We start from the raw sequence: 14470 nt of genomic DNA, 5'->3' as shown, positions 1-14470 counted from the left end.
CAGACTTTCCATAGCGCCTGACATCCATCACCAAGTTTCCAGTTTCTTGGGCATTTGCCATGGTTTCCTCCCACTTTTTCGTATCCTTATATGAAAACTTGGTGTTGTTGATGGCAAGAATTTCATCATCTACCTGCAGCTGAGAAAATTCTGCTGGGCTACCTAAACAATGTAAAGTAAAGTTAAAAATCAAATGAAAAGGAACCCACACGATCTGCTCCCTGTTGTTTCTTTACGTTAAGGAAAATGACTCTTTCATCTCAACTAGCTCTTTTTTTTTCCAGTAGAGAAGCAGCACTGGTCTTTTTACGTTATCTAATAGCCGAGTCCCTACACCACAAGAAGTACCAGGGGCATTATTCATTTCAGAGTCTGCATCTTCATTTACAAGGAGAAATGGTAAGTTCAGCCAATGAACAAAAATTAACTCTTCTAAGGACAAAGAAAAATATAATTTTTTTAAACTAAAAATGTGAAATATATTATACTTTAATTAATCATCAATTAACACTCTGGGGTGGGGGATATAGGAGGAAAGAGTCCCTTCAAACTGCATAAAATTACCACTGGTTATACCAATCTTGAAGTTTAAAAGAAAGAGCCAATGTCAACACACAATTCTGTATGATAAAAATATGTAAACAGGGACCTCCTCTCAATTAGGATAGATCTCATAGTAGTTTTCAACCTTGAGGGCAAACTGAGCAGTTGCTGGGTTTGCCTTGGTATAACCCTGGCTCTGGGAGGAGTAAACATCCCACAGACATGCCAAAGCACCCTGAACATATAATAAATAACAGATAAGACACTAACAATACTTAGAAAACATCATTCCTGTTAAGGAGTGACCAGGGACAGAGGACCCAGCATGTATGACACACTTGGGTTTAAGTTACTACAAACAATACCCCCCCATGTTGACCTATTATAGGCCTGTATATATCTGCCACAAAACACAATTATCCTTGGAAATTTTACACTAAGTCTTCAGATAAGTACTACTTGTTAACATTTCTAGAAACTGAGTTTTAAAAAAAAATTCTCTAAGGTCACAAAATAGAGACTCTTCAAAATGAAAATGAATTAGGAAGGGAGAATAAACAATATGTAATGTGTAATTCCAACTACTAGTCTTGTAGGCAAGACTATACCACTTTCCTCGACTGAAATGTATCTTTTCCATGTGCCCCCCACCATACCCATACCAAATTGCTTCTAATTCCCACACACACCGCAGCCAAGGTAGTTCAATATAGTTAGGCATGTGATTTACCTTTTTCAACTGATGCTACGAAGATCCCAGGAAAATCCCATTTTATTGTAAAGCCAAAGTCAGGTTTGTTCCCAGGCGTCTGGTTTATGCTGATTCTCATGTCGCTGAACTGATCCTGAAAGTAAACATGAAACGCTGGTATCAGGTGTCCCTGGCACCCACATGGAGGAAAACCTATCCATGAAAGACGGGAAGCCACACCAAGATACACCTGAGTCAGCTCAAGACAAAACAGCAGCTTCCCATTTTCTTCCTTGGTTTTGATATAACTTTCCTTTGTATGTATATGATAGAGTACAACTTTCTGCTAAAATAAGGTAAGGACAAGTCTATTGTCAACCAATGTTTTCCTTCATTTCAATATAATCCTACAAACAAGTTGGTCATTAATGAAGTCAAGGTTTTTCTATTGCTTTTCCTATAGCCATGGTCTGTTCATTTCTCTCCATCTTCTTCCTCACCATATGTAAGGGAACAGAATTAAATGCTTAGATTATTTAAATAAGTAAATAACTGAATAAAGTCTAGGCTTTTGTTCACCATACAAGCAAGTCTAATTTACAAACCACTTATTCACTGCCTAAGAACAAAAACAGAATAATTTAAATTATCTGTTTTCAATGACAGATTTTACAGCAGTAGATTAAAGCAATCTACCTCCAACATTAAGCATTTGTAGCTGAATTGGGCAAACGGCCTGCAGATGTATAATCAGCTATCCGTAGGAGTAATTCATCTGAAATTGACCAGTTCTGTCTCCCTGTACATATCTGTTGGTTCAACTGGTTCATGGGAATGCAGAGACAAAAGCCTTGCTGATGCTCATGCTATAAAATACAGAATTCTGTTCTCTCATCTGAGAGAAACTGTAAACAAAGCCATCCAGAGGGACAAACAATGGCTCCTTTGACGATACAAGCAGGTGCTAAGTTTTATGAACACATGGAAGAACAATATATGCTTCAATTATTCACTGAGCAACATCCACTTACTGTGCTTGGACTCAGTAAAACATGGCATTTAGCACTTTAGAAAAGAAAGATGAAGGAGGCTTGATCCTTGTTCCTAAGAATAATTGTATTCCAGGGTAGTTCTGAGGGCCTTCTAAAGCAAGAAGAGAGTATAGCTAATAACACAAAGTTTCCACTGGGAACCCTTTTGAAAGAGCATGTAAATAGAGGCATCCAGATGTCCTCATGATGTGTGTTATTAATGAGACTGCTGAATGTCAATCCAAAGGTAATAAAACTTGGCTGAGAATAGACTAGAGAAAGTTACCAGTTGGTTCTACTCCTTAGCCAAAACCACTACACACTTAAATTAGAGGGGACTCAGGACTCAGTGAAGGAAGTGGTCATCTTTACCAGGCTTGCACATACAAAGACCTGAGTTAAAGCCCATGCAAGGATAGAATCTATTGTTATATGAAGACAGAAAGACAAATGAGAAGTTAGGTAAACCAACCACTAATTGGGGTTTTAATAGTTGGAGAATAAAAGATGAGATGGCATTTTAATAAATAGTCTCAAACTACATTTTAAAAATGTTCTGTGGGAGACTGCAAGTGAGCATTATCCTTTTCTTCTTAATAAAAGATGAAGGAGAATGGGCTTCAACATAGAGGGAAGAGCTTCACAACTACAGTAAATCAGTGGAACTGTCCCCAAAAGGCTATTCTGAGCTTGAAAATTAAGAAATCTCTGAACACACTAAATAAAAGAGCAGGTACCCACCTCTCTGAACCTGCTAACAGGGAAGAGGGCTTTGCTATGGCTACATGCTGGCTGGCTGTACTGTCCATCCTTGGGACAACACACAGGCAGAAAAGAGGAACATATGGACAATTATGGTGAATCACTGTCGATATCCAAGTTATCTCATGCATGGCATTGAATGGAATAGACCTTTCTCTCTCTGACACTGACTTTCAAGCTTTTTATGAAGAACCTTATTTTCACATGACAATATTATGTACACAGCATCCTACCCAAAACATATAGATTCATATGTGTACATGATGCACAAACATGCACTCATGAATGCATGCACACAATATTAAAGTGTGTGATAGTGTGTTGAGGATGAGGGTTGTTGGTCACAGACTCCCAGGTGTATTATCTCTGCCTTGTGGAATACTTTAGGGCAATCCTGTGAAGTGTTGGCTTCATGGATTACTAGATTATAGCCAAGACTTCTTACATGCAAACATAGCTATGACTGTATTCATCCATGAACTATTCAATGATGATTTCAGACAGGATATCTAAGTTTTAACTGTCTCTATGAAATTTCAGCCAAATGAGTGTTGTACAAAGGATCTGAGCTACAGAAGATAATTGGGGAGTTACCTTTTTGAACTAGATGGAACAAAAATATAAATTATCAAGGGAAACCTAGAATTTCAGTGACTAAGAAATGAACTATCCAAGTAGTTTCAGTTGTCCATGCCAGAAAAGAGAAAATTATAGTCATCCATCAACAGTTCAGCATTTAAGCTAAAAGCAATTTCCCTCAGACTGGCTACAATTTGAACAGAGGCACCCACTAAAAGTAGACTGCCCTGCTCACTGCCAAACTGATGAGCTACAAGGCGATTCTAACTGTCTAAAAACAAGGGTGACCTGGTATCACAAGAGTACGAATTATTTCTCCTAGAGTTGATGAATTAAGATTTCCATGTCACCCCAGATGGGAATTAATGAAAACCAGAGTCAATCCTACGCACTAACAAAAGTGTTCCCTCCCAATGTTTCCAACTAGACAAATGTGTTGACTTAAGGAAAACCTCCTCATTTGATTAAAAAAAAAAATGACACTAAAAGCAGGTTTGGGTGACACAAGCCAGAATAATAGAGAAAATAATCTTTAAATTTCTGTCCATATGGTTTCTTAGTGCATTCCAGGGTCTCCTTGGGATGAGAACCAGGAGGAAGTGGCCTTTAAATCAAAGCCCTGCTCTGGTACTGGAGCCATCTTCACTCCCCAAAGATGTACCTACATCTTTCTCCACCCTCGTAGATTTACCACTACAGAGAATCAGGTGGCCTTCCTACCCACCTCTACCGGCTTACACAAGCCTCCCAAGCTTCTCTTCTATCTACAAGATCCAACTAAAGTGTGTGTATCCTACCAGGCACCTCCAATGATTGCCCCAAATTGGGGAACATTCTTCTAAGTCACCTATTATCCCACTCTACCTTCCTGGCTGCCCTCAGTCTCTGTAGTCACATCTTCATCTTGTCAATGTGTCCTTTTCTTTTTCACCTTGTAGTTCCTCAGTCATTCCTAACCTTTCTGGCCGTGTGTTTTCCTAAGTCACATGCACTCATCAACGAGTCTTCAACTACTAGGTCCAACTGTTCCACAATTAAAACATCTGCTCCCAGACGTGCTCTGCTTCCTCCTGCTTTTCACATCTAGGTTGCATGCCTCACTACCCTGCTGGCTGTGCGACCTAGAAACGCCTCTCTCCACTTTCCCCCTGTTGCCCTACTCACACTTTTGATAATGTACTCTCATGTTCACAGACGATGACAATGAATGACCTCATCTCTCCATCCTTCTACAAGTCCCCATCATGGTTCAGAGGCACATTTGCCCTCTCTCCCCTTCTCACCTCTTTGTCTTTTGTCTCTCCAGCCTTCCTTTCCCACAGCTGCCAGAACTCTACTTATGGAACATGCAGATTACACCACAACCCACTTTTACATTGCCAATAGCTCCCTAGTACCTGTTTGGTAGAATTCAAATTCTACATTTCTGAAATAAGTTCAGTTCAGGTGACTTTCTATAAATATATGCCACCTTTCCTCAAAATGATTTTAAGGATAATTTCATTGTCAAGTATGGGGGTGAGGTAAGAGAGCTGAGTTTGAGGCCAGTTTGTGATAACTTTATCTCTGCAGGTCAGAAGATACTTTGATCTCTATTGGTTATAAAATTCTAAAAACATTGCAATGATAAAAATAAGTCAGCAGCGGCTGAGATGGTTTGATGGGAAAGAGTGCTTGCTGTTCTTCTGGAGGAATCACCTGTAACTCAACTCTGGTGGATCCAACACCCTCTCCTCTTCTGGCTTCTGTGGACACCTGCACACACGTGACATGCATACACACACAGACAGATACACACATACAAATAATTTAAAAAAAAATAAGTCAATACCAATGTCTTAATTATATAAGGCAATCCTCAACTTTGAGCATGCCATAATGGAGGAGGAGGGATTGATCATGATTAATGGTTAGCGTATGAGAACCTGGAGTGAGGACTATGTATTTCACCAGCCTGGGGCAAGTCACATGACTGAGCTTTCAAGTATATCACCAGTAACTCTAGAGACAATAGCACCTGCTTTCAAGGTACTAAGAAGATTAAAGGAAACATTTAAAAGGTGCCAATACCTGAGGCTGATGCTCCAGACTTTTCTTTGTTTTCCATAGAAATAACATTAAACATAATATACATGCTAATTAAGCAGTTTCCAGATGAATTAAATAAAATCCTATTTAACTCGTATAAACTTAGTTTGCAAGCCAAGAAGACACAGTCACATTAAGGTCCTGTGGTAACAGGAGAAAGACGATGTTGCTTCCCACCTTCACAGTAAGCTGGCTCTAGTCAGAGGTATAACATAAAAGGCATGGTATTAAACTAGAATAAGGAACACCCCTGCTGTTTAACGGGGTTCTTTGTCAGCACTGGAGGGATTGAACTTAGATCCTCACAGTGGACAAATGCTCCATGACTGAGCCATATCCAGTTCATAAATGGAATGAAAATCATGTAAGAAGCCTCCTCCTTTAAAATGTACTATTATTCAGCTTCTGTGAATTGCTTTAAAAGGCTGGGACAGAGATTTGTGTGGCATTTTCAAGCAGGCAGCTCTAAATAGGCAGAAAACAGAAACTTGTAAGCAAAACAAGCATGGAGAGGGAATCTTGAAAGCCATATCTACAAGGTAAGGCTAGGGAGGGGTGAGGAAGGACCCTCAGTGAAATCTCTTTCCCTCCCCTTGGGTCTCTTGGCAACCCGGATTGAGCAGGGAGGCAGGGAAAATGGCAACATCCCCAAGAGAAGAGGGGAGGGGAAGACAGGTGGTGGGAGACCACCAGCTCAGCAACAGAAGGAACAGGAAATTGCATGGGCAGAGATGGATGCAGTCATGTCAAGGTCTTTCCTTCACCGTGCCTTCCCAGCTTTATAACAGAAACCACCCTGTCAGCGCAGTTCTGTGATGGGCTCCTGCCTATCCTCGGTCTTGCATACGTGCTTCCTTAAAATACTGCTCTGTAACATCACAGAGCTTGCATTTCAAAAACACCCCTCAACTCTAAAGTTCCCACACTCAAGAAACAAACAATTTGAAATTGCCTCCTAGATCAAGTTCATCTTTTAAGCTGGTAACCAAGGCCTTGAATGTAGCTTGAGTCAACATTGCTGTAGGTCCAGTCAGTATTACCTGACAACTGTATGTGGACTAAAAGGTACAATTAATCTATGAAGGAGGAAGACATGGATGGATATTTGCAGCAGGAAAGAAGTTGGTGAGTGAAACTTGCAAGAATCAATTCAACTCCAACCAGGAGGATGAAATATGTGGATCATGAAAGAAGTGGTTTTACCTGGCTTTGAAGGACTTGAAAGGCATTAAACAGAGAGATAAACAAACAACTCCAAATGGAAGAAATAATAACAAACATATGTTATATGTGCAAACTAGCTTTCTTTAAAAGCTCAGGCGCCTTTCTTTCCCTTGGTGTAGTTAGAGGTAGGCAGTATTGCGTAAAACTTCCCGAGTTTAGATCCTAACTCCATCACTTAGTGCCCTGGGTGGTCTTGAAAAAGTAGTGTGAGCATCTATGCATTCAGTTATCTGTGTGAAAGAATGATGATGATGATGGTGAGGATCTCACAGGGCTGCGGTAAGTGTTTACTCACACAATAACCCTGTGAAGTTTGTCTAGCTCACGGTATGCACTCCCTGAACAGCAGTTTGTACTGAGGTAAAATAAAGGGAGTCTGAACTCATTCATGAAGAACATCAGCACTCCACAGAGTGTCCTGAACTTCAATCAAAGAACAAAATGCTTTAGGAGACTCTAGAAAACACAGAAATGACTGAGTCTCATGTAGAACAAACACCCAAGGCTACTCCGAAAAATGACCTGGGTTACAATACTGGCAACAGAGATTAAAAAGGGTAACAGTGTGGGAGATCCTGAAGGCAGAAATGCAAGGCTATTAGCAGCAAAAGCCCAGGGTGGTAACGAGGAAGACCAGAAGAGAATCATTTTACAAAGCTACCGAAGCATCTAGATGTTCAGCCACTCACTGTTTGTTTGTGTTCTATGACTACCTAGAATTACAGAGCTTGAGCAAGAATGTGAAGACATACAAGGACCCTGTATGTCTCATGCATCAACTGTTGCGTATTCACAGCCTCTCTGCTCCATAAACTACTCATCTGGTAGCATGGACATGGATAGTCCAAATAGAAACAGACAAGTCACCATATGAAATACAACAGTGCCCAAGAATTCCACTAGCTTCAATGGTTAAATGAAGCCAAATCTTCCCTGGTAGAATAAGGCTTCAAACTCGAAGAAAACAGCATAAATCTACTATGATGAAATCTGAAACAAGGCCAGGTTAATTTGGGCTTCTCGAAATTGCCAGAGTGTAGGACACACCCACACTCCACACATGGCCTCTTTTTCTTAATCCTGTTTGGCAGCTGCCACCCTGAAGGAGGGTCCGACCCATCATCTAGCAGGCAGCACATTCATCAAGCTGTTTTGTGAAGTCTGCTCTCTGGAAGGGTGTAGGCAACATAAAAATCCACAGAACAGAAGACAACTTGCCTCTGCTATTGTTATTCACCGATGGAAACCTTACATTCCCCAAGTATAGTACAGAAGTACTGTCTCGTCCACTGAGACCTATAATGCTGACCATACAGACCTAATTCTTTTAAAAAAAGTATCAATAATTTATAACTGATGATTTTTGCAAGCTGAAAAAGTTGTCTTAGAGATTCATTTGTAAATATGTGTAGGAAAAAAACTTTTCTAAAACAGAAAAACAATAAGAACTAGGAAACACCACCATCAAATAAAAATAAAACTTAAAGTTACCTAGGTGCTAACAATGGTTATTTCTAAATTATATATTTATATTTCTCAAGGATTTTTTTCTTATATTTCTCAGGTACAAAGTAAGTGTCTTACAGCCTGGAAGGAAGGGTTGAAATTTTTTTTTAATTTTCTTATACAATTAAAAATAAAAGTAAATAAATATGCAATGCCAAACTATTTCACATAAATCTATTTTATTCATATAATTCAAGAGAATATCATATATTCATATATTTTATCTTTTGCCTTGGAAAACAACTATGCTCCAAGAAGACAACATGGAATTACGGACCGAGCCAAAGGACAAAATGCCTTCATGCAAAGGGGCTTATACACTAGCAAGCTGCCTAACCACACTGTTGTTGGCTTGTGTTTTTTTTTGTTGTTGTTGTTATTTTTTTTTTTTTAAAGAAGCTTTGTTAGCTTGACAAAGACTTTTAGTGGATTTAACATGTAGACTGAAAGAAAGTATATCACCTAATAATTCTCTTGAAAGCCATCTGTTAGGGTTTTAAACAGGAAAAATGACAAACACTCTCATTCATTTTTAATCTGCTGGCGGATTTTATTTGGAGTCCAACTGTTCAGAAGCACAGTTGTCAAACTGTAACTAAGCCTCATCATTCGCACTAAGAGACAAGGAATAATGGCAAATGTGACCATTCTAAAGTCAAATTAGTATGGAAAGCCACAGGAAGATTAAGAGATAACAAAATGCTGTGTCCCTAGAGACAAGCGTCCACTAAATGGGACCGTTTCTTTCTGCAGCTGGTTAATTTCCACAGAGACAGGCTTTTGGGCTTTTGCTTACTCGCACATACATTAGATCTGCAGCAGAAACTGGAGAACTGTGGAGTAATAAAAACTACAGGCAAACTTTCCAGGAGAACCAAGTCTCCAGAGACAGCTCATGAAAGATGTCTGAGATCTACAAACTAAGAGTTGGAAAGATCTGCTTCCTCCACAATCTGTTAAAAATAGACCAATGTGTTTTTGCATAGTATAAATAGCAGCTTGTACTGTAAAGCTAGAGGCTAGAGCAGTTTCCAGATTCAGATCTTTAAGTGTCTGAGCCAGATGACTACGAACCCTCCTAAACTTACCTGGGACCTTGAAAGCTCCCTCAGTGGTGAGCTTCTCCCTTCTCCAGAGTCAGACACTGAATCCAGGCCAGACGTTGAAGAGAGTGTGGCTTTTGAAGTAGCTACCTGGTCTTGGGATGGAGATGAAGAAGTGGGTATGGGGGAGGACATGCTTGCCACATCTTCTCCTGTGGCTGCCTCCCTTTCACTGGATGAGCCCCAAACAAACTGGGTGGAGTCAAGCTTCGGGGCACTGGCTTTGACCGAATTCTGTTGAGGTCCCCTGACAACTTCAGCATCTCCATTGTACTTCCAGCCAGCATCCATCTAGATAGGAAACATCATGTTAAACACGATACCCCGCCAGCCTTGGGTTCACTTTTTTTTCCTTTATTAAGAAAATTTTTTTATTCATTTTACATACCAACCACAGACTCCCCCTCTCTTCCCTCTTCCTGCCCGCCCAAGTCTGCCCCACCCACCCATCCACACCCAGCCCCCATTCCCTCCTCTGAGAAGGCAAGGCCTCCCATGGGGAGTCAGCAGAGCCTGGCACATTCAGTTGAGGCAGGTCCACGCCCCTCCCCCTGCATCAAGGCTGTGGAGGTGTCCCACCATAGGTAATTTGCCTTCAAAGAGTCAGCTCATGCACCAAGGATGAGTCCTGATCCTACTGTCAGCCAGCCCTTTAAGCAGACCAAGCTACACAACTGTCTTGATTATGCAGAGGGCCTAGTCCAGTCTGGTGGAGGCTCCACAGCTGTTGGTCTAAAGTGCATGAGGCCCCACTAGCTTGGTTCAGTTGTCTCTGTAGGTTCTCCATCATGATCTTTTCAAAGCATAACTATTGGTATTTGAAAGCCACTAAAGCAAGATACACCCGCCACAGAAAAGCAGCTATTGCCAAAGCCTGGAGGGCATTCCTTCACACTAACAAACATGCACCAGCATAGAAACTTGTTCTAATATAAGCATTATTATGTATAGTTTTCTAAAACCTGTTTTGTTTGTATCACTCCAGGTCAACGGATACAACTCCAGACTAGGTCTTTCAATGGCTGGAATCCTCACAGTGTGGCTATCAATCATTTATTCATTTGATAGATAATTAAATTGTTATAAGCTATCCATCATTCCCCAAAAACACTACAATCAATTCCAGCATCCCTTTATAAATGGAGCTTTTATTTTAGAGCCCAGATGTTGCGGAAACTCACTGGCTCAAAGGTTTTATATATGAAGTATCTGTCATTTCTACAGAGAAAACAGCAGCCCTGTACTCGTGGGTAGAAGGACACCAGTAACAGCCTCCTCAAGGCTTACATTTCAGCATTTAAAATATTTGTCGGTCAGAGGGGTGGAAAGTTGTTTACTTAATTCTCAGGCTAACGAGGCTAAACATTGCCTCTCTGTTTTTTCATTGCATTCCTCCACACTAAATTGGCCGGCTCATGTGTTAAGTCCTTTTCTAGTGTTTATCATTCTCTTATCAAATTATAAAAGTACTTCAGCCGGGCGGTGGTGGGGCACACCCTTAATCCCAGCACTCGGGAAGCAGAGGCAGGCGGATCTCTGTGAGTTCAAGGCCAGCCTGGGCTACCTAGTGAGTTCCAGGAAAGGCGCCAAAGCTACACAGAGAAACCCTGTCTCGAAAAAACTAAATAAATAATTAATAAAAGTACTTCACATCTTAGAATTGTCAACCCTTTATCTGCAGTGCAGTTTAATAATAATTGTGACTCAACTCACCCTATGTCAATAGTGCCTGCCATGCAAGTTTAACTTTTTTGTTATCAAATAGGTCTACATTTTCCTTAACAGTGTGGTCAGGGATTTCCTGGCTGATTTAGGTAGGCTTCTTTCACCTCAAATACAATTTCTTAAGCCATAATTCTCATTTTTGTCAAGATTTTAAGCTCTTAAGGTTTATCTAGGTGGGCAGAACTAACAGGAACATGAATATTAAATATTCAGACCACATTGCTTCATTTACATAAGTCAGTCTAATATGTCCCACATGTGCTGAATCCCATTAAAGATACAAATAGACATATTTCAACAAAAGTTTACTCAAGCATCAAGTTCTGAGGTAGGAAGGAAGGATAGGACAAAACCTTACATATACAACCCTGAAAACATTTAAGGTAAGCCTTAAAAAAACTGCTATATCGTAGGTTTAACAAAAAGAGCTAACTGCTGGCAATTTCATACTGTTCAACCTAAAACTTTAGAAGAGCTACAGGCAAAGATATACAAGAAAAAAAAATAAATGTTCTGTCTTAAAATGTATCTTATTTGTTCTTTAAAGTTTAATCACCCCTGTTTTTATTAGATCTAAATTGTCATGGAAGTTGTACACACACACACACACACACACACCATTTTACACATACACATCCTGTATCTATGTCCAACTCAGCTTCTGCTCAAGCTCCCCCACTCATTGCTCTTGAGAACAGACTAAATGAACCTGAGGCCTTTTTACCGTGTAGGATCTGGGCAGTGATGAGATTCCCCTTGACTGTGTGCCAAAAGGTCTCGCTGTGACCACAGATGTTAACCTGGCTGTATCGGCTTTCTGGTAACTTCTAGGGAGAGAAGCTGAAATCCGAGTCGACTCTGCTCTTGTACTCAGCGACTGCTGTAAAGAGAGCGAGACTGGACGCTGTGCTACCGAAGATAAGGATGCCTGGTGCTGTTCTGCAGAAGGCAAGGATGCCTGGTGCTGTTCTGCAGAAGGCAAGGACGCCTGGTGTGGATCTGCAGAAGGCAAGGACGCCTGGTGTGGTTCTGCAGAAGGCAAGGGGGCCTGGTGTGGTTCGGCCGCAGATAAAGTGGCCGGCAGCTGCTCTTCAGGAATATGAGAAGGAAGTTGAATCTCAGCGGCTATACTGTCCTGTCTATTTGCAAAAGTTGTGGAATCTTCTTTGGGTGTCTCAGCAGGATAAGTTGTTGCCTTGACTTCCAGTCTCTCAGTCTGGTAGCTGGTTTCTGAGAGAGTCACTGTAGGAGCGAGCACTTCATCCAGGGCGTCATCAGAGGAATACATCCTCCTTGTAGAATTCTGATTTCGAGATTCCCTTAAGCAAAGAAAAATGCGTCATTACGACAGAGTTATGCACTTGATCCCAGAAGGGATAAGACAATAACATGTAAGTGGTTATTCACTGAACACAAAAATCAGTTACAGGTGATTATGCATCATTTTTAAGTATCAGCTAAGAGACTGACCTGACCATTTGTTAAAGAGGCTCTCAAATGGAAATTTTTAATCATAAAAGACTTTAATAACAAAATAACAAAAACATGAGATTATTCTCGGGTTTTTAGCCACAAACTTATGTCTTCCAAGATCAAAATGCTTTAAATGGCTGGCCACCAATCTGAATCTGCCAAGTTCATTATATAAAATGTATAAAGTATTGGTAAAAATAATAGTACAAAAGACTCGGGCTTTTATAGAGAGCCAGTCAGCTCATGGAGCTTGACAGAATCCCCATGGGCAATTATAATAGATTCAAGGTTATTATCCATCCTTCCAGAGCTGAGGAACCAGTTCGTGGGGAGTCCCTCCCGCCCTAGCTAACTGCTGTATTGAAGTGAATGGAACTCTTCAGCATTGGCATTTCGGACACAAAGGAGCTTTGTCTAACTTCACCTGCCAGCATATTTCCTTTGCGACATTATTTTTAAAGCAATATTTGCTTTCTCTCTGATCTCTCCATCTCCTCCAGGTCCACAGTTCAGTACTCACATGAAAGTTTAAATTTCACTTTTATCCTGCTATTTCAACTCAAAGAATAAACCCACAGATCCATGCTTACATAGACTTCCTTTAAGTATAATTTATTCTCTACCACTAAAATTTAACAAAGATCTGTTATAGTTCATAAAATTCATTCAAAGGTCAAAGTTGATTTTATTTGACTGCTCTATGCTCTGCTCTACTAAACTCTCTTTAAAAGGAGAAACACCAGTGGGTTTTTGTTTGTTTGGGTTTGGTTTTGGTATCACGTACAGTGAATAACCCCTCCTCCCACAGAAGAGCATACAGTGTGAGACAAAGAAAGAATACTGCTCACCAATAATAAGTAATAGTTTCTTTGTTAATCCAGATATCCAGATCTCTAGCTCAGCAATATTTTTTTAATGCTTCAGAACAAAACCCTGGCTGTAGTGGTACATACGTGTTTACAGTTTAAAAGTGGTGACCACATATCCTACCGCAGGCAGAGCCTCCATTTCTGACATGGGGATCTCCAAACACGAGGAGGGTCCAGCCCCTTACCTGTCCTGCAGCATTTCCCTAAATGTCTTGGAGCTTCGGTCAGACCTCTCGAGTGCCTGCTTTTCAATCTCTTCCCTCTCCTCCTTTTTCTTCTGCAGATCTGAAGTGTAACTCTTCCGACGACTTTTCCATTTTGCAAGGTCCTGACAAGAAATCACACCAGCCCGGTCATACCTGAATTTCTACACACCCTTTCCTCACGGCGGCGAGAGCATGCTGGAGTATCCTGTTACACCACTGCAAACCCTCGCTCCCACTTGTGCCAAGATGCCCTAATTTTGCTTTTTATAGCAGTGTTTCTGCACCAAGCTTTTATCTCATGTGCCTGCCAGAAAACCCTGACCTAATAAGAGATCCCACTTTTGTTATCCACGAAAGTATCACATCAAAGTCCATTTCCCAAAGAATGCTAAATGATTGCAATTAAGTACTAGATCAGATTGATCGGGAAGTATCTCAAACTCAATTTCATAGCACTCCAAACCCGATTCACATGCTTGCTATGATGACAGGGACAGAAATGTCCCTGTAACAGTCCAGTTCAAGTAAATGGTCTATCTTATTAATATGTAGTTTAATCCCCAGAAACACACAAAGGCCTAAGATGTGCTTCCCCTCAACAAGGTAGACTATGCACAGAGGTCAATGCCTAGTGGATAAGTCTACCGAGAAGAACGAGGGTCTTAAAGGA

At 40.7% G+C, this 14470-nt stretch overlaps 1 protein-coding gene across 21 annotated transcripts in view; it reads right to left on the bottom strand.

Annotated features, from left to right (window-relative positions):
• Positions 1–14470, bottom strand: part of Lmo7 (LIM domain 7) — a 210017-nt gene that overhangs the window by 23033 nt on the left and 172514 nt on the right. For 20 of the 21 annotated variants that reach the window (XM_015996718.3, XM_076545474.1, XM_076545463.1 and 17 more), the window contains 5 exons: positions 13780–13922; positions 11977–12571; positions 9513–9818; positions 1274–1388; positions 1–162 (listed from right to left, as the gene is read on the bottom strand). In XM_015996718.3, the coding sequence (XP_015852204.1) occupies positions 1–162; positions 1274–1388; positions 9513–9818; positions 11977–12571; positions 13780–13922 (1321 nt within the window). The remainder of the gene's footprint in view (positions 163–1273; positions 1389–9512; positions 9819–11976; positions 12572–13779; positions 13923–14470) is intronic. The other variant, XM_076545464.1, reaches the window with a different exon arrangement.

The sequence above is a fragment of the Peromyscus maniculatus genome, chromosome 9, assembly GCF_049852395.1.
Source record: "Peromyscus maniculatus bairdii isolate BWxNUB_F1_BW_parent chromosome 9, HU_Pman_BW_mat_3.1, whole genome shotgun sequence".
NCBI classification, from domain to species: Eukaryota; Metazoa; Chordata; class Mammalia; order Rodentia; family Cricetidae; genus Peromyscus; species Peromyscus maniculatus.
This window is presented reverse-complemented; position numbering and strand designations above follow the sequence as displayed.